The sequence below is a fragment of the Apodemus sylvaticus genome, chromosome 8 (genome assembly GCF_947179515.1).
Source record: "Apodemus sylvaticus chromosome 8, mApoSyl1.1, whole genome shotgun sequence".
Lineage (NCBI taxonomy): Eukaryota > Metazoa > Chordata > Mammalia > Rodentia > Muridae > Apodemus > Apodemus sylvaticus.
In genome coordinates, this window is record NC_067479.1 from 69,866,959 (window position 1) to 69,887,709 (window position 20,751).

Genomic DNA, 20,751 nt, shown 5'->3' on the forward strand with positions numbered 1-20,751 from the left:
CTCGCGGCCCGCACCCAGCAGCGAACCACGCATGCGCAGCTCAGACCCGCGCGGGATGCCCGGCCGCGGCTGACAGAGCCAACCGCCCGGCCTCGCCCGGTGCCGGCTGCCGCCGCCCTCATCCCAGCGCCGCGACCGGGCTCACGTTTGTCTCCTCCCAGCTGCTCAAGACTCGGCGGTCCCGTCAGGCCGCTGAAGACGTGACGCCGGCGGCGGCTGCGACAGCCCCGGAGGCGCGAGAGGCGCCGGGGTCGCGGCGGCGATTGGCCGGCCGCGGCGCCTGCTCCCATAATGCAGCGCATGGCGCGTCATTGAAGAGAGACCATGATGGCGGCGGCGCTGGGGCCCCCAGAAGTGATCGCTCAGCTGGAGAACGCGGCCAAAGTTCTGATGGTGAGGACGCCCGGCCCGGAGAGCCGCGGGATCAGTGGGACTCCGGCTGGCTCTCCCGGGTCAGGCCTGCTGTCCGCTGGGTTGGTGGCCGGGAAGGGCCTTGGGATGAACCCTGAAGTGGAGGTGGTGGTGGCGTGGCGCAGGATTCTCCATCCTACTTTCCCTCCTGCCTTGGTTCTTTACTTTCTAGTGCCTTACTTTCTAGTGCTGTCTCCTTCCCTGACCGCCTTGCTCCTCAGCCTGGCATTTGGGTGTAGTGGTGTAAGATGGAGAGTTTCCTGTGTCGCCAGCTTCGCTCTATAACTCGCTAGGCAGACTGGGTAGCAGAGCAAGGCACGGGGTGAACCCCGCAGGACTTGGATCAGGGAACATTCTTGGGACTGTGCGCAGGACGCTGGGGAGTTGATCTGTTAGGGGAGGGATGGCATAGTCTGGGTGCTGTTAGCAACCCTCGTCCCCTTGTGGATAGGGTCCCCTAGCTCTTTGCCTGACATGCAGGCAGTTCTGGGTAACCGCAGCAGGCGGCACGTGGACGGACCGGCAGGAGGGAGAGAGGCTAATCTTTAGGACCAAGGTCGTTGGGGCAAAACTTGCTTCAAGACCGAGCTCCTTGTGGGTTTCGTGTTTTGGAAAACTGACTCTGTGGTACTCATTAGCTGAAGTCTTACAACTACCACGAAATAGTTTGATGAGAGTGTTTGAGCAGGACGAGTCCGGATTATAAACAGTATTCTCCACAGGGAGCAAAAGTAAGGATAAACTATCTTGTCTTATGCTTGATGGCTCAGCTTGATTTCTTTTTTTCTTTCATTCATTTTTTTGGGGGGGTTAAATTATGACGACTGCATTTGTAGGTTTCTTTTCTTTCTTTCTTTTTTCTTTTTTTTTACTTAGAGGTCCATTTTATTTCTTGAAATGATTTAGACATTTTAACAACTAAATGCAGCCAGATTTTTTTTTTCACCCTGAACTTTTTACTTTAAGGTTAGCGTTAAGGATTGTGTTGGAGCATCACATTTAAGGATGTTTTAGTTAAGGCCTGGAGAGACTGCTCAGTAGTTAAGAGCACATGCTGCTCTTCCAGAGGACCTGAGCAGGTTTCCAGGTGGTTCAGCCAACTGTAACTCCAGTTCCAGGTCATCTGCACTGACATGCATATACCCATACACAGATGTAGCACGTAATTAAAAATTAAAGTTAAAACATTTAAAAATTGTATTTGAGCCAATTCTAGAGCAGTCATTAGTATCACTCATTAAGTTTTGTCTTCCCATATAATATCAGATGCTTTGGCTTTTAGAAAGTGAGAAGACGGACTAGAGAGAGCGATGGCTCAGGGATTAAGATCACTTGTTGCTTTAGCAGAGGACCCTGTTGATTTACAACTGTCCTTGACTCCAGTTTCAGGGTATCTGATGACCTCTATGAGCCATGCAGATAAAAAACATAAATAAATCTTTTAAAAAATATGCAGTAAAAACTTAAGTTTAATAAAAGTTTACTAAAATCCCCAAATACAGAACCCCTGAAAATACCTGATTTCCTAGGAGATAAGGGTACTGTTTTAAATTAGATTCTAGATTCAAAGAACACTACAGTGCTCTAGTATTTAAATTGATAGGTTAATTGATGATGTTCATCGTTGGCCTGATGGAATTTAGAATTTGTGCTTGGCACTGTATATCTTTTCTTCCTGGCAAGACTAGTTTTTATCGACTGTTTATAGGTGGGTAAGAAAAATGGTACTATGATTCTGTTGTGTGCTAGAGTATAGGTTCTGTATTATGAATTCCTGTAGCAGCTTTGCACTGTTGAGAGAAACTGAGGTTCAAAGCAGTAAGGTCACAGCAAATTTAGTGATGAAATTGATCCATTACTTAGTTTACCAGATTCCCATTTCAGAATTTATAACTCTTTTACTCTGTAGCATAGGCTAGGTTAGAACTCATGTTTGTAGCCCATGCTGGCCTTGACATTTTTGTGGTCCTTCAGCAGCCTTCAGAGAGCTAGATCATAGGCATAAGCTAAATCCTAACACTTTTTAACTGTTAATTTTTAATTCAACATGTTGTTTTTCTCGAAATCAGCCTATTATCCTACAAGGATACAGTTAGAATCAGTTCTTTTAAGGTTATGGAATAAGGTGTCAAACATGAAGTATTATGATGGACCTACAGGGTGCAGGTATAAAGGACTTAGTGAGATGGGTCACTTGGTAAAGGTTCTTGCCACCAAGCCTTGACCTGAGTTGGATCCCCAGAAGCCACATGGTGGGAAAAAAATGATTTTTGTCTGAAAGGTATTAATAGGGGATGGTTTCTGCGATCACTGCTTGATAGGAAATAAATGTAAAGGTAGATGAGCTAGAATGGGGAAGTGCTATTGTAAATTCGTCACCATAACCAATGCAATTACGCAATTTTCTGAAAACATTGTGGAAAATGGGGAACTGACAGGGTCTCATGTTTTAGTCTTAGCTGGCTTGGAATGCAGGTCTGTAGGTAAGTGGCATGCCTTTGCCACCAAGTGCTAGAATGAAAGTGTGTACTACCATACCTGACAAGGAAAATAGTTTTGTTTTGAGACAGGGCCTGTTCTGGAACGTGCTTTGTAGTCTACTCTGGCCTTGAATTTTCTGTCTCCTTGCCTCAGCCTCCTGAGTGCTGGGATTATAGGTATGTACCACCTTATCTGCATGGAGAAGTATTTAAATAAGCTTCCCAAATTCAGTTTTTCAAAAAGATTCAGGTTGTTGACTTTTACTTGAGGATGGTAGCTATTTTACAGAGTAAAACCAATCATACTTCCTATGCTAACATTCTCTTCATTGAGTTTTTTTTTTTGGTTTCAAGTTTTATCAGGTTACCTAAATGTAGTCTTGAAAACTTGATATTGAAAATACATATTGCCAGGGTGGTGGTGGTGCACCCCTTTAATCCCAGCACTTGGGAAGCAGGGGCAGTCTGATTTCTGAGTTTGAGGCCAGCCTGTTCTACCAGTTCCAGGACAGCCAGGGCTGCACAGAGAAACCCTGTCTCGAAAAGCAAAAAAAACAAAAACAACAACAAAAAAAAAACCACATATTATATCATAGATTATAGCAGAAATACTGAACTGTATGTTTTTTTTTTTTTTGGATTTGGTTTTTTTTGAGACAGGGTTTCTCTGTGTAGTCCTGGCTGTCCTGGAACTCACTCTGTAGACCAGGCTGGCCTCGAACTCAGAAATCCGCCTGCCTCTGCCTCCCACCACCGCCCGGCTTGAACTGTATTATTTTAAAGTAAGTCAATTCACAAATATTTCCCACCCCATTTTTCCTTCTTATGTAATCTGCATGGCATTTTAAATATGCTTTGCCTTTTCCACTGGATTTTATAACACATATTCTATGGTTTTTCCTATTTATTTATTCATTTTTATATCAATGATGATATAGTGTGAGTATTAGACCTGACTTAAAGTGGTCTTAGCAATACCTTTCTGAACAGTAACAACTAAAGCTATACAGAAGTGTGGAATATGAGGGCAATTACAAATTCCCTAAGCTGTTCTACCACTCTTCTGCAATGACTGCTTCTTGAGTCTCCACGTGGAACATCTCTAACATTATAAAGACATACATACAGGACATACATACCTGCTCATTCGTTTAATTCTAGCGCTTAGGGAGCAGAAGTAGGAGGTCTCTGTGTTTGAGACTAGTCCTGGTCTACTTAGAGAATTCTAAGACAGCCAAGGCTACGTATATAGTGAGACCCTGTTTCAAAAAAAAAAAAAAAAACCCTAAGAATAAAAATAAAACAAACAGCAAACAAAAAAAAGAATAATTATGAAAATAATCAAGAACTTTTTTTGTTTGTTTTTAATTTTAAGACAGTGTCTCTCTACACAATCCTGTCCTGTCCTGGAGCTCACTACATAGACCAGGCTCACCTTGAACTCACAGAGATTCACCTGCCTTTGCCTCCCAAGTAAGTGCTGGGATTAAAGGCATGTGCTACCACACCTAGCCACCAAGAACATTTTTAAAGCAAAAATGAAGGGTCTTCAGATTTGATGTGCCACTTACCAAAGTGTGTATAGAAGAAACTACAATAATTGAACTGTTAGTGCACTGTCTCGAAAAGAATAGAAAGTTGTAACAATGATCCAAAGCAAGTAAATACAATGGTGCTTTAAACTGTCAAAATAAGGGAAAGTAGACTCCGCTAGTAGAAGTAGAAAATATGACAAATTGTGGTAAAGGTTTGCACTGAGTTCCAGAAGCCTTAAAAGTTCATCTTTTTTTTCCTCCTGCTATTTCACTTGTAGGCATTTATTCAGTCTATACAAGTGAACTGGTATTCTATGTTAGTTAATGAAATTTTTAAAAAATCCATAGATCTAATAATATGTAGTGCTTTTTGGGGTAGGGTGGGGTAGGGAGACACAGTTTGAGACCAGATCTTCTTTTTAAAGATTTTTTATTTAGTTATTATATGTAAGTACACTGTGACTGTCTTCAGACACTCCAGAAGAGGGCGTCAGATATCATAACAGATGGTTGTGAGCCACCATGTAGTTGCTGGGATTTGAACTCAGGACCTTGAGAAGAGCAGTCAGTGCTCTTAACTGCTGAGCCATCTCTCTAGCCCTGAGACCAGATCTTTTTATGTAGCCCTGGGTGTCTTGGAACTTCCTAAATAGATCAGATTGGCGACACAATCTGTGTGCCACCACATCCAGCCTAATTTTTTTTAAAGATTTATTTATTATGTATATAGTGTTCTGTCTGTCTGTATGTCTACACCAGGAGAGGGCACCAGATCTCATTACAGATGGTTGTGAGCCACCATGTGGTTGCTGGGAATTGAACTCAGAACCTCTGGAAGAGCAGCCAGTGCTCTTACTCCTCTGAACCATCTCTCCAGCCCTCATATCTGTTTTAATATATAATTTGAAATTTTTACTTCAAGTAAAAACATTACTTGAATCATAAATAATTTTTGAATTCAGGTCCCCTGCAAGAGCAGTATATGCTCTTAACTGCTATACCATCTCTTTAGTCCCCCAGAATTAATATTTTTAGTTGATAATTGTATTTTTTGGGGTGGGGGAAACCAGGTGATGTTTAGATACATGAGTGTGTGTGTGTGTGTGTGTGTGTGTGTGTGTAATGTAATTTTCAGGTTTTGTTTTTTTTTTTCTTTCAAGACAGGGTTTCTCTGTGTAGCTCTGCCTGTCCTGGAACTCACTCTGTAGACCAGGCTGGCCTTGAACTCAGAAATCTGCCTGCCTCTGTCTCCCAAATGCTGGGATTACAGGCGTGCACCACCACTGCCCTGCATAATATAATTTTCAAATCAAGGACTTTTATCTTAAAATCACAAGTGTTTCATAGTTTATACTAATGCTGGGTTTGTAGTGTTTTATTTGTAGGTCAGGTTATTCTGTTTCCACAGATTTGTGCTACTGCTGCTAGCTTAGCATAATTCTGTCAACAAATAAAGAGAAAAATGCCTTTCAAGTCAGGAAAAGTTAATAGAAAGGCAGTAGGGACTTACTCTCTATTCAGCTGTAGTTGTGAGAAAAGTTAGGTCACTTCCAAATAACAGTATTTCAGAGTAGAGTCTTTCAAGGTTTAGACTGTTCAATCAGTCTTGGTGACTGTAACAATCCTGCTTCTGTTGTCTTCTGTAGAGAAGTCCTGATTAAGTAGACAGTGTTTCATTCTGCTTCCTGGTCTTTAATGGCTGAAACCCCTTAGATCTGAAAGCTCAGTGGAGCTCTTAGTCCTACTTTACATTCCAGCTATAAAACTCTTCCCACCAAGAGTCTTCTTTTTCTACCAGGACTGGCTTCATAATCTTGCAAGGCCCAGTGCAAAGTGAAAATGTTAGAAAGGAGATTGAAAGTTCTGCTGAAGATTGTAAAACCCAAAGCCTTTTCTTGTTAAATATTTTATTATAAAGCAGGTGGTAGGGGTGGCCTAGTTGGTGTAGTGCACACTGGGCAAGCATGAGGACCTCTATTCCGTTTCCTGGAAGCCAGATGCACTCAGCCCTGGGGAGACACAGACAAGCAGTCCCTGGGGCTTGCTGGCTGCCCAGCCAGTTTCAACAGTAGATGAGCTCTGGATTCAAAAAGAGACCTTGTCTCAGACGGGACAAGATGGAAAGCATCATCACAGGTGTGCATGAATGGTTGCACACTGTGCACATAGATGTAATAGTAATTTGTGAGTAAGAGAAGTCACAGGGCATGGTATTATGGTATCACAATGTTTAAAAAATAATTGCCTGGCAGTGGTGGCGCACACCTTTAATTCCAGCACTTGGGAGGCAGAGGCAGGTAGATTTCTGAGTTCTGAGCCTGGTCTACAGAGTGAGTTCCAGGACAGCCAGGGCTACACAGAGAAACCCTGTCTCAAAAAAAAAAAAAAAAACCAACCCAACACCTTCCCAAAAAAATAATTACTATTATTAACTTTGTCTATGGGTGTTTGGCCTATATGTATGTTTATATACCATTTGCATACTGAGGTCAGAAAAGAGTGTCAGATTCCCTGGAACTGGAGTTTACATAAGGTTGTGAGCCACTATGTGGATATTGAGAATTGAACCAGCCGGGTGTGGTGGGGCACGCCTGTAATCCTAGCACTTGGGAAGCAGAGGCAGGTGGATTTCTGGGTTCGAGGCCAGCCTGATCTACAGAGTGAGTTCCAGGACAGCCAGGACTATACAGAGAAATCCTGTCTGGGGGTGGGGAATTGAACCTACGTCCTTTGGAAGAACAGCCAGTACTCTACACTGGGACATCTCTCTAGACCTTATGGTTTATATATAATATAGTTGATTTGATATCTTGATTGGTCATGTCTTTCTATAAATGTATTACCTTTTTTGGTTATATTTTGTGTTATTGTTTTCTTTTGAGATAAGATCTCACTATGCAGTCTTCCTGGCTGGTCTGTAACATAGACCAGGCTGACCTTGAACAGTTGAACAGTGTGACGTGTTGTTTTCAAAATTCGTTTTGCAAGTTCATCTTCAGTCAGTAGAGTTGAAAGTAACATCAGTGGCTCTTGCCAAATATAAGACTGCAGTTTTTTCTTTTAAGAAGATATTTCTGTTGATGCATCTATTACTACAGCTACTGTATTTTAAAGTTAATAATATTAGAGTACTTTTCTAGTTCATTATTTTGGGGTATTAACCTACATTTAGAGCTGATAATTCTTACAGATTTTTAAAACATTTTTAACTATACAAATCAGTCTTATGTAAGTTTGAATTTAGTTTGGGTGTAAATGTACACAGTATTTCTGTTTTTCTTCTGACAGTTTTTGGTAGAAGTCATACAGTGCATTCCTAAGAGAGTCACTTCATGAGTTATAGAATTTAAAGTCCCTGATTATGTATCTTGCTGTTTTATCTTCAGTTATAAGAAAGTAATTTGGAACTTTTTCCTCATTAAAAATTAGGTCATGTAAAGTGTTTGTATTAAAATATCACCGTAATCTGGTGGGACGGCTTCGGGGATAGAGCTCTAGCCCAGTGTGTATCGGGCCCTGTGTTTAAAACTAATTTCTCCATTTCTAAGCTTTTAGTTACTTGCCTTTTTTGGTGGAAATTCAAAACCAGTAAACTGAAGAATTCTAGTGATTTCTTGAAGTGATTAATTCTCTTTGTCCTATAATTGAAGTTCACTGAGTGTGGGTGACAATTTTTTGTCCGTGGTGCTCAGGTTGTGGTTAGGGTTAGGGTTTAGGGTTAGGCTCTGGTGATATATAGGCAAGATGGTTTCCCACTGTAGGTTCCTGTATGGTCTGAGTATGAAGTACCCTAGTATGTCACTACTGCCAGTCAGGCCTAGGTCTCACCTCAGACTCCTGAGAGACCTTGGTGCCCCAGTTTACCCTAAAGTAACTCATGCGGTTGGCTACCATTCTATTCTGTCTTCACAATTCACACATATCTTATTGTCTGCTGGGCTTTTCTTAGAAAACACAAGTTCCTAAGCACTTCAGGGCATCCTAGTAATGCCCTTTTGGGAGTGGGACCTCATGTGACTATACAGTGCCCGCCCCTGAAGCCTGCTTGGCTCTTGCATTACTGAGTCACCCATCTGTCACCATTGATTGGCTCTCTTTCAGAGCCTTACCTGTCTCTGTTGAGTTGACTGTAGATGGCCCTCTCTAACTTTTGCCTAGTTAACACTCTGTTTCTTAGTTCCTGTAGTTGTTTCTTTTGTCTAGACTAGTGCTTGTTTGTGGCCCTCCCTGCTTTGGTAACATTTCTTTTCTTTTTTTTTTTTTTGATTTTAGAAATGTTATCTATTGATTTTCTTTCTTTTTTTTCTTTTCTTTTTTTTTGGGGGGGGGGTAACATTTCTAAGCATTGCAGTGATACGCAGTGTGACTTGCTGACTGCTGTAGCCAGCAGAAGGCCCTGCAACATTAGGGGTTGTGTGAATTGCTAACTGGCTTGTGTCCTGCACCATCAAGCTTATGGAGGGTCACATCATGTGCATTTGAGAGTCATTTGAAGTGGAGAATGCTGTGGGAGAGTCTGGAGACAGACTTCGCAGGTTTGAACAGACCCATTCAGAGGACCCAAAGGGCAACAGCAGGCTTTGGATAAGCTACTGGCTTGCCAAGCTTCTTGGAATACTTCTCCCTCTCTGTGGCCACTCCAGTTTTCTTAGTAGTTCTTTCGGTTTTCCATCCTGTCACAAGGCATTTCATAAACAATTCATTCTGTCTAAAGAGTGTTCTTCACTTTTCAGGGAGGCCTTTGTTGACCTGGAAGGTAAGGCTCACCTGTTCTATACTGACCTACATTCATAACTGCCTATATGTTATTTGATCAATACTGGTCTTCCTTGTTAGACTCTTACTATAGTGTGGGACTTTGCTTGCTTTTCTGTAATAGTTTATGCCTAGGGTCTGGCACAAGGCTTCTCTTAGGGTAGTTGCTTTAGGATATATTGAATGAAGAAAATGAATAGTTAACTGCAGAGGAGAGTAGGATGTTGTGACCCAGAGAAAACAGGCAGCTGTGGCCCTGTCTAAGTCCTCTTTGCCACTATAATTACCTTGAGTTTGCACATTGGTGGGACTTAGGAATTGTGGAAGGTACTGAGATTCTGAACAAGCTTGGGGTGTGGAATATATTAATTTTATTTTTTTAATGCCAAAATAACTGCTGGAGAAATGACTGTGTTTGTGTGTGTGTGTGTGTGTGTGTGTGTGTGTGTGTGTGTATGTATGTATGGGGAAAGTGAGGTTTAATTTCTCAAACAGGCTCAGACTTTTTCTCAATGTTCATCTTAAAAATTAATAAAAACTTTATTGTAATCTATAATAAAGCCATGTTTAATTATGAAATTATTTACTTTCACCTCTCAGGTGTCATCATAGAGAAGTCACACTGTGTGTGTGTTTGTGTGTGCATGTGTGTAAAAGTACAAGTGGAAAAGTTATTGAAGTCATGGGAATTAAAAGGCATTGTAATAAAGGGTCTAGAATATCTGTTGTTTGTTTTGTTTCGTTCTAACAATAATGGTCTGTGATATTTATCAAGTTAGTTAGCCTTGGTGTCTGTTTTTCTTTTTTCTTTTTTCTTTTTAAGATTTATTTATTTTATTTATACAAGTATACTGTAGCTGTCTTCAGACACACCAGAAGAGGGCATTGGATCCTATTACAGATGGTTGTGAGCCACCATGTGGTTGCTGGGATTTGAACTCAGAACCACTGGAAGAGAAGTCAGTGCTCTTAACCTCTGAGCCATCTCTCCAGCCCAAATGTGTAGCCCAGGCTGGCCTCAGCTCGTGATCCTCCTGCCTCTGCCTCCTTCAGCAAATCCTCCCGGCATGCGCCACCACAACTGGCGTCTGTTTTTCAACTACAGTAGGGTAATGAATGGGACTGGAGACATGGCTGAGTGGCTAAAAACAGGTACTGCTATTGAAGAGGACCTAACTTCATGTCCCCAGCACCCATGTTAAGTGACTCACAACCACCTTTAACTCTAGTACTAGGGATCCTATACCTCTGGCTTCTAAGGGCACTTGTACTCACATGCATACACACATAGACATAATTACAATTGAAATTTTTTTAAAAAAAATATTTATTTATGTATGAGTACACTGCAGCTGTCTTCAGACAAACCAGAAGAGGGCATTGAATTCTATTACAGATGGCTACAAGCCATCATGTGGTTGCTGGGAATCGAACTCAGGACCTCTGGAAGAGCAGTCGGTGCTCTTAACCACTGAGCCATCTCTCAAACTGAAATAAATCTTAAAAAATTAAATAAAACAGGGAATAATGTTTTTTAAAAGATTTATTTGGCTGGGCGGTGGTGGCGCACGCCTGTAATCCCAGCACTTGGGAGGCAGAGGCAGGCGGATTTCTGAGTTCGAGGCCAGCCTGGTCTACAGAGTGAGTTCCAGGACAGCCAGGGTTACACAGAGAAACCCTGTCTCGAAAAAAACCCACAAAAACAAAACAAAAAAAGGGTGTCAGATCTTGTTACAGATGGTTGAGAGCCACCATGTGGTTGCTGAGAATTGAACTCAGAATCTTTGAAAGAGCAGTCACTGCTGAGCCATCTCCTCAGCCCAAGGAATAATTTTTTTTTGTTTGTTTTTTTCGAGAAGCCGGGCTCCTCTGGTTGTATATCCAATTCTTGTCATCAAATAATAGTTAAGGCTGTGAAAAGGGGCTATGAGAGTGTAGAACTGCCTACAATCAGGACGAGAGACACAGATGTGTCTGTGTGGGAATGAGGAGGACATGAGTTAAGACAAAGTTGTGAGGAATATTTGCAACAAATTGGAGAAGGTGGTCGAAGAAGACAGGAGTCTTAGTGGAGAGCTCAGCATCCTGGGAGGCATTAGACACGGGTCTCCTGGATTGTCAAGCTTGGTGCTTGATACAGAGTCAATCTTTCTTTCCTTTTTCTCTTCTTTTCTCTTCTTTTCTCTTCTTTTCTCTTCTCTTTCTTTTCTTTTCTTTCTTTCTTTCTTTCTTTCTTTCTTTCTTTCTTTCTTTCTTTCTTTCTTTCTTTCTTTCTTTCTTTCTTTCTTTTAAGACTTTGAAAGTAAGAATAATATCATTAAAAACAAAGTCTGAGAAGAAACAGTTGGTAGGACAACTTTGGAAAATGTACTGGAACAGCTTGAGGGGTTAATCCGGGCCATGCCTCTCACTTGATAGCAGAAAAGGACAGTGCCTCCAATCTGTATGACTTCTTGTAGAATGCCATTAAACATGCTCATTCATTCATTCATTCAATTAATTAATTAGTTATTTAATTATTTGGATGTTGTGGTTGTTATGTTGTTTTTGAGAGAAGGGCTCTCAAAACTGACTGACCTGGAACACATAGAGATAGATCTGCCTGCCTCTGCCTCTTAGTGCTGGGAGACAAGGAGACAAGGTCCCCCTATGTAGACCAGGCTGGTCTGGAACTCAGAATTGCCATCTGATTTCTTTCTGGGTGCTGGAATAACAGAATAAATGTAAAATATCAAAATATTATTTTATAGGAGTAGTTTTAAGTTTAGATAGGAACAGTTGTAAGAACCAAAGGTTCAAGAAACTATAAAGGGAAAACTGAAAGTTAAGTAAATTCTAATTGAACTCTTCACAGATTGAATCAAAGGCTACTAATATTTGTGTGTTTGGGTGGCATGTCTGTCATTTTGTAATTAGAACATGAAGCCATCTATTAAAAAAAAAGTAAGTGTTAATTATGTATTTATGGTATGGCTTCAAACCATGTTTTCTTTTACTCTTGCAGTGTTTTTTTTCTGTCTACAAACAGTACCTGATTATTCAGTCTGACTTCTGTCTTCTTCATGACCTGTATATAATGGTATATATAGTAAGCTAAGAATGTTAGCATATTCTACCAGACATCTGAGAGACAGGACTCAGTGTTTATCCCTGGGATAAGGTTTGTTTGTTTTGTTGTTTTTGTGAGACAGGGTTTCTCTGTGTAGCTTTGGGTATCCTGGAACTCACTCTGTAGACCAGGCTGGCTTTGAATTCAGAGATTTATTTGACTTGCTTCTGCCTCCCTAGTGCTGGGATTAAAAGCATTTACCACCACTTCCCAGCCTGGGGATAAGTTTTAATGTTGTGTGTATTTGAGGTCAAATTCTGGTTATGATTCTTACTAACTTGGGAATCATGGGGATTTAACAATTCCTAAATCTTAGTTTCTCCATTTAAAAGAAGGAAGATAGTTCTTACAAGGACCTGAAATTAATGAGTTAATATGTGAAAAGAATTTGGTATTCTGCCTGACAGTTTTGTAATGATTGTAATGTTATGACTATTACTTACAGTTTAGAACACAGTCATTGATTCCTAGGTAAAGAGTGGAAGTTCTTTTTTTTTTTTTTTGGATTTGGTTTTTTCGAGACAGGGTTTCTCTGTATAGCCCTGGCTGTCCTGGAACTCACTCTGTAGGCCAGGCTGGCCTCGAACTCAGAAATCCGCCTGCCTCTGCCTCCCAGAGTGCTGGAATTACAGGTGTGCACCACCACCGCCTGGCTGGAAGTTCTATAGAATGGGGTTTGGAATTGGTAGCTGAAGGAAGGCTTAGCAGCATGGTAGTAGTGATTAGAATGAATTGGTGGATGTAGGGCTTATGAACTTGGGATTGATTCCTGCCTTGTCTTGTAGGAATGTAAGTGCATTCCTAGCTCTGGCATGGTGCTAAGTATATTCTATGTCAAATATATTTAAACAGAAGCCATTCAAAGACTTTGAACCCCCATACATATGGAGCACACTCAAACACTGTGCATGTGTGCCATTTTACCCCTGCATTAGTACATTATCTCCAGAATTCCAGTTTTGAATTCTTTTGGCTCTGAGTCACTGTAGGTTTTTACCAGATTTTGTAAACTGATAAGTCTGTTCTGGTGGGATGGTGAAGTTGGGGAAAGAAATGTCAATCTTTTTGTGTTGGGTTTTGTGAGGAACACACTCAGTTTTCTCCTATTTATTTACCTGAAGATGCCAAGATTAGTCTCTTGCTATCAGCGTTCCCTGCTCTTGTCTTCCATTGCATCCACTTCTGATACCTTTTATTCCAAATGTGAAGTGGGAGTTTTCACTGTTGTTGTCAATGAGAGAGCGCAAATAGCTTCTAAAAGGTCTCTTGTTACCATTCTTTACTGAGCTGTACAGGCCATGAAAAACATCTCCGTGTCTGGATTGTGTCCCTGAGGAAGACTTAAGGGCGGTCCACTCTTCTACTTTGAGCTATCTAAGGACTTTGTTCAGTGAGAATCCTTTGGTCATACTGCCTGGATTTGGTTCCTAGTTCAGATTCCCATTCTGGAGGGTCCCTGAGCATATTAATGATATTCTCTGTAGCTTAGTTTCTTGTGTGAAACACAGAGGCAACATGCATTAGTTCTTTTGTCTGCAAAAGGTACATTCTAATAGTCAGTGAATGTCTAAAATCTGTAGTTACTGCTATTAGTTTTTCCTGTATAGTTTTCCTTACATATTCCTACCTATGATGAAGAGTACTTTATAAGTTAGGTCCAGAAATAAGCAATAATATTTACAATGAGATAGAGAGGTTATGACAGTGTGCTGTCTTAAAATCGCTAGCATCATAACATTGCCTTTGTGTTTTGAACTAATTGTTCAGGAAAATAAATTTTGCTTGAACATAAACACTGGCATACTGTGACATTTTGTCTGATTACCAAGATGGCTGCTAGGAGACTAATGAGTAGTGCATGTGCTAGGCAAAGCTGATTTTGCCTCTCTGGCTGCATGGAAGGGTCTTCACACTGAGATTAGCACATAGATCAGAGTTGCTTATTTTTGGAATTTTGTGTGTGTGTGTGTGTGTGTGTTTCCAGATTACAATTCATTTGTAGGTAAGTGAAGAACTACAGGAAGGTGAAGCTTAGAGTGTGGGGATGGGGTGGTGGTGGGAGGTGGACTATTGCATCTTCCTCAAAGTTGTCAGGATGAGGGTGATTATAGCTGCTTTCCTTCGCTGTCCCTGTAATTATGCTTGCAGTGCTAAGCATCTCTCAGTGCTAGGTCCCCTTTTAGTAAGTGCTGCTGTTGTATATGGTAGGTTCTAGGGACGCAGAGGTGAGTAGAACAAAGCCCCTGGTGCCAGAAACCTAACAAGGCGGAGGAAAGAAGGGAACTCTGTCTGTGGAGAGGTTGGTAACTGGTACATAGAGAAGGAGATTGTACTCAGTGAGGGAAGGACAGTGAAGGAAGGGCTGAAGATGGTTTTTAGAGGATGAGTTGGGATTTCTGAAGGAAAGAACTTTGGCAGGTGTGGATGCGGCACATTATTAGGTCAGGACTACTTGGAGAACATTGAGGAGAAAGTATTTATTATCATGTGCACACTTAATTTATCATATGTGCACAACTTGAATTTAATCCAAGCGTGCATGCACACATGCACGCACACAGTGTGCTTTTTTACTCCTAACTTGTTCCCTTTCCTGGTCTCCTTCCCTCTCTCCTTCTGAGTATTTTCTGTTCTCTTGCTTATTACCTTAAGGTACTGAGCTTGATGCTCACTGCTTCAGCTAGGCTGCCTGATGGGGAGTGCCTAGGATCTGCTCCCAACCCTTTTCATTCCCATACTGAAGTTACAGGTATGTGTAGTCATGATCAATTTTTACATGGATGCTGGGCATTTGAACTCAGGTCTTCATGCTTGCATAGCAAGTGTTCTTACCCATGGAGCCATCTCTAGTTTTTTTTGGATTTTCTGAGGAGATAACTTTTGGAAATCATTGCCAAAGCATTTTAAAGCACTTTTACAGTTGTTGAGACTGCATATACTTATAGTACCCAGACTACTTTGAACTCTTGCACTCAAGTTATCTTTCTGCCTTACCCAGGACCCCTTACTTAAGTTATCTTTCTGGCAAGTACCCAGGACCACAAATACACAGAACAACAACTCTCTTTCAAGAAAGAAGTTACAGTTTTGGATTTAGCAATCTAAAGTAAATTCTGTCCTGCCAAATATATTGACCTAGTGATCTCGTGTGGATAATATCTAAATAGGTACTTAAATAATAAACCTTTAAGTTATATGCTATACATTAATGTATTTATACCTTTACTTTTTATAAAGTATGTATGAGTGGCAGAGTACTTTTGCACCGTTATCTGTAGAGGGAGTTTTTATTTATAGAATAACTAGCATAAGGATAATGAGGAAAAATGATCCAGACTGCCCAGGTAACCCAGCGTTGATTTCTCTATACAGCCTATGAGTGGGTAGTGTTTACTAATCTGCAGTGTTAAGTATGGAAACCTTAAACTCTTCTGGTGAGAATAAAAGTCTACAGATAACAGGACAAAAACTTCTAGTGTAGGTAGTTACTCCCAGTATTTTGTTACTAAAACCTAATTTAAAATATTAAAGAATTTAAGTCAGTTCTGCATTACAAAGTTTGTTTTTTCTCTGGAAAGCTGTAGAGGGTGCTATAACCTTAGGAATAATGTGGACTGGTTTTAACTAAGTACAGGAATTAAACGGGTAGAGTGTCAGCATTTAGAGATTGATACTACATAAAATGTTAGTCTGCTTGGTTGAAAAAATGTGTTTCATCTTTTAAAAGTCTTTTCTTTTCTTTTCTCTTCTTCTCTTCTCTTCTCTTCTCTTTTCTTTTTCTGAGCTAATGCCTCACTATGTTAATATGTGCCCTAGGCTGGCCTCATACTTAGATTCTCCTCTCAAGCATGTGCCACCACCACGTCTTGGTTGTCTTTCATTGTATTGGTTGGAATAATAAACTGTTATCTCTCCCATTCTCCTCCCTTTCCCGAAGGTCTTATATCAAAAGATAATTAAGCCATGTAATGGAGAAATATTTAGCTAAGTCTTTTTTAGTAGAGAAATAAACCTTGTAATAGGAATATATTTTAGCTAAATCTTTTCCAGTAAAGAAATAGCTTTGGAAGACAAGTTATTTCACCAAAGAGGAATTTAAATTTTTGATAGAATTTATTATTCAGAGAATTTATATAATGTTCCATGAATGCCAAACTTTTAATATTTACATATTTTTGGTAACTTGGATTCAATTTCTGTGCACTGAAGAGTTTTGGCATTTGAAATTTGTTAAATTAGTCTGAGTAGTAGATTTTTGAAGCAAAGGATGTTGAGATAACCTAATTTTAAAAAAAAACTAAAACTGGTATATCTAAGCATCTCCTTTTCCAAGTTGTAGGCAGTTTTAAACATCTCTGAGGCATAGCTTGTTTCTTCGTTTTCTCCTGAAACTGTATTTTATATATTTATTTTGAAGTTCTGTCCTTAAAAACTTAAAGCAAACGTTTTACCCTTCTCCCTCTCCCCAAAGTGAAACGTTGTTCTCTGCAGCTGGGAGAGGGCTGGAGCTGTGCAGGCTTTCTCATTTGGTTGCTCTGTCTTTGTTTTCACTCCCAAGGCACCACCTTCCATGGTCAGCACGGAGCAGCGCCAGCATGCAGAGCACATATTCCTATCATTTAGGAAATCCAAGTCACCATTTGCAGTTTGCAGGCATATTTTGGGTAAGTTTTCACTTTAAAAATATTTTCACATAACCAGAGCTTGTGCTTGAATAAATCCCTTTTAATACAAGCAGGTTTGTGCAGTTCGTCATTTTCACTAAGGATTTTTCTATTGCAGTTAGTATATTTACAGTATTTTGTGAAACCAGAAAGGAAGTTTAGGGAGAAGGATCTATTTTTTGTTTGTTTGTTTTTTGTTTTTTGTTTTTCTGTTTTCAAATGGTATATCATTATAGGAATTGTAATTAAGTTCCCTAATGCTTGTTTGAAAATTAAGATTGTTAGGGGAAGATCTGTATTTTCTCTCTTTTAGTTCTTTTCCATATTTTTCTTTTTAAAAATTGGTTTATACTCATCTTCCTTAGCCAAATTAGTCACTTTTGGGAAGGTTATCAATAAATAAAGGAGTGACTTGTACTTATGAATTCTTATGTCTAACATACACAGGAATGGTTTCTAACAAAACACAGGAATGATCGTTCTCTTGTCTGAGACGGCATTTTCTGAAAGTTGTATATAATGTTGCCATTTGCCTCTTCTGTACTTTTTGATACTAATAAAAGGGGAGATTTCATTTTGTTTGTTTGTTGTTTTTCAAGGAAGAGTTTTTCTGTATAGCCCTGGCTGTCTTGCAGCATGTTCTGTAAACCAGGCTGGCCTCTGCCTCCTGAGCGCTAGGATTAAAGGAATGTGCCACCAACACCAGCATGGTTTTCATTCTGTGACTTGATTACTGTTGGCCTTTTTGTTTAGTTGGAGGTATTTTTATTGCTGATACTTAAGGTTTTTACATTTTTTGAGTCTGTTTATGACTACAAAATTGATTACTTGATAGGAACTAAAACACCTGACCATTCTTATGATTTTGGTAGGGTTTATCTGTACTTCCCAGCACTCTGGTTTTTATACAGAAATAAGCTATAATAATGATCATGTCTTCTAAAATGTTTCACATATCAGGCTTATAAAGTGAGTGGTCTTAGGTTGTAGTGGAGAGAGTTTTGTTGACTATGAGATCTGGCTGTCAGTGGTGCTTCTGCACATTGTCAATTGAAGAGGTCAGCCTCTCTGAGCCTCTGTCATCTTTGCAATGAAAATAATACTGTTTGGCTTTGTGGGCATGGCATAGCTATCTTAAGGCTTTGGGAGGTCCCTATGTTGTCATGCATAAAAAAAGCATTTTGTGGACAATAAAGTAAACATAACCACATAACTCCACTTACTAGTTTTTATTATCATTTTTAAGATGATCATCTAAAATTTGTGACTGTTTTGGCTGTCAGGAGCTAGCATCAGTAGGAAGGTAGATGTTTTGCTTAGAAAAGCTTACCTTTAAAGCAGTAGTTGTAACAACTGCCTTTTCAATGCAAAATGAAGCTGTTTTAATGGACTTATGGTTGAGTTTTATACTTGAATGTATTTGTTTCTGTTACTAAGACATTTGTTCTTTTGCTCATACAGTATATTTAATTAATATTAAATAAAAGGAAGAACCAAAACATCAGCCTAAAGACTTTAAAAGGAGTAACACCTCATCTTTACCCTGAAATTATTTCAAAATAACAGATTTGAAGACTGTTGTGCTAAACTACTAGCCTAAAATAGTTGGAGTTTTAATTTAATGGCAGATAACTCACCTGCCTTGTCTAGGGCTCCCCCAGCATTTTATCTGACTTTCTGTTGAATGCAGCTGTGATTGTTGACTTATGTTATAAGCATTTATTAGTGTTTATTTGCTAATAGCCCTCTCAATTTCTCAGTTTGTGTATTTATGATGTACGGTAGCTTTCATAAGGGCAGAGCTTGTCTGGACACTGTAAAGAACAGTGTTGCTGCTTCTAGTTGTGCTTAATTCTAGTTGTGCTTTCAAAGTAGCTTGGGTGTCACTGGTTAACTGCTTGATGGATGGAGTACGCAGCAACATGCACTATCATGAGTGTACTTCGAAGCTCTGGGTTACGTTAATGTTTGCATCTAAACTTGACCAAAAATCTTTTTAACCCCTTACTCAGTTGCCACCAGCACAGAAGGGCAAATTCCTCTAAGAAGACTTCTCATACAAGTGGCAGTCAATCACAGCTCAGAATTTTCACATTCTTATTTAGGGATTGTATGTCATTTTGTAGAATGTCTGGGAAATATATTCTGATAAAGGGCGAGTTTTCTCTTTGATGGCTTCTCTTTTCTGTCCTCTTACAAACTCCTCCTTTCTGGCTTTAGTTTTATGCGGTTTTTCATTTCACCTCCCCCCTTTTTTTTATCCATTTCCCTCTTAGTGTTTGCTTCTTTGCTTGTGTGTGCGCATGAACACACAGTTGTCTGACTGTCTCTGTGTGCACGTATGTACATACTGCATGCTTGTGTTTTTTTGTCATGAACACTTTTAGACTATTTCACCTAAGAGGTCTTTGGCACTTGGGAACTTACTAGTTTTTTAGGGTTAAATGTTTTTGTTTTGTTTCATTTTAAAAGACAAACAAGCCTGGGTTTAATTCTTGCTAAAGAAATAATCAAGAAATGAGGGGAACTGGCTTAGTGCTACTTCTGAAGTCACCTCTGTAGGGCTCCTTTTCTTCTCAGGGAGGAATGGGCTCTACTCACTCATCTTAGGCAGACAGCACTAATGGAGACAAACCAGCACGTTCAGTTGGGTTAGTAAACTTGACTTTTGTATCTAGAAAATTGTCATTGGTAATGCTGTCACTATTGTCTTCAATTGAGACATTACTATTAGTAGATGTAGGTGTCATTATATGGGGAGTCGCTGGCATTTCAGAGCTTACAGTCTGTGGTTTGAACAGACATCTTTAAGGTTAGACTGCAGTGGCTGATCATCTCTCTATAGTAGCCTTACTTTTATTTTACAATTAGTTTTATTCAAAGGGTGCTATCATGTTTCAGACAAACCAATGTTTTTTATTTCAGAATAAAAATTACTTATAGTTCTATAATCATTGAAGTTACTGTGGTAGCAAAGAAGGCATTCTCCAATAAAGTCTCAAGTAGTTTATCATAGCACTGTCACAGCCAGCAGCAGCTCCTCCTGGAGGGATGTAAGAAATTGTAGCTGAGTTGTGAGTTAGTGTCAGCCCTCTTCATGCCAGAGTGAGACTGAGGCCTGCCTGTCTGCAGAGGCTCTGCTCGGGAGTCCTGGCCAGTGTGCAGAGTGCTTTCTAGCTTCTTTTATAAACATGTGCTCTGTGTAAGTGCACGCTTTGAAGGCTAATAGTAGTGTTTATCAGAAATGTAACACTCATTTAGGAAAGTCCTACTTTTCAATTTGGAATTTGGCTTTCTTTTCCAGGATTTCTCTATCCTTAGAGACAGCTTCTTATATAGTAAGTTAGAGATCCTCATTTCCTGCCATGTAGAGGTAGGTGTTGAAGAAAAGTTGAGAAATGTCTCTTGAAAACTTTCAAGTGTCATTCTTGTATAAGACAGGAAAAAGGCTAGGATAAAAGCACATTTAATTAAAAATAAGTGCGCCTCAGTACTCAGCTGACAGAAGGTACCTTCTTGGTCTTGCCTGTGGGAGTATGTGCTTAGCAAGGATTAGTGTTTTTAGGTAGCTTTGTGATGTCACATTTCCTCTCTATTGGGGAACAGTGTCTTCAGCTATAATAAGATGGAGCAGTTGTATATGATGATCTTTGCTGTTTTTAACCTTCTGTGAGGCCTTCGTATATTTTCCTTCTTAAAATCTGTAGTTAAGAATTTCATTGTAGATGGAAATGAAGACAAATAACATCCTCTCAAAAGGAAGTCTGTGGTGAGATTATACAACTCACCTTTATCAC

General features: G+C 39.9%; 1 protein-coding gene across 2 annotated transcripts in view; it reads left to right on the plus strand.

Moving 5' to 3' along the window:
* The first annotated feature begins 269 nt into the window (after positions 1-269).
* Positions 270-20,751, plus strand: part of Xpo4 (exportin 4) — an 89,250-nt gene continuing 68,768 nt past the window's right edge. Inside the window, exons 1-2 of one of the 2 annotated variants that reach the window (XM_052191340.1) lie at positions 270-393; positions 16,849-16,954. In XM_052191340.1, the coding sequence (XP_052047300.1) occupies positions 325-393; positions 16,849-16,954 (175 nt within the window). In that variant the 5' untranslated portion in view covers positions 270-324. Of the gene's footprint in view, positions 394-16,848; positions 16,955-20,751 lie in introns of those variants that run through there. The other variant, XM_052191341.1, reaches the window with a different exon arrangement.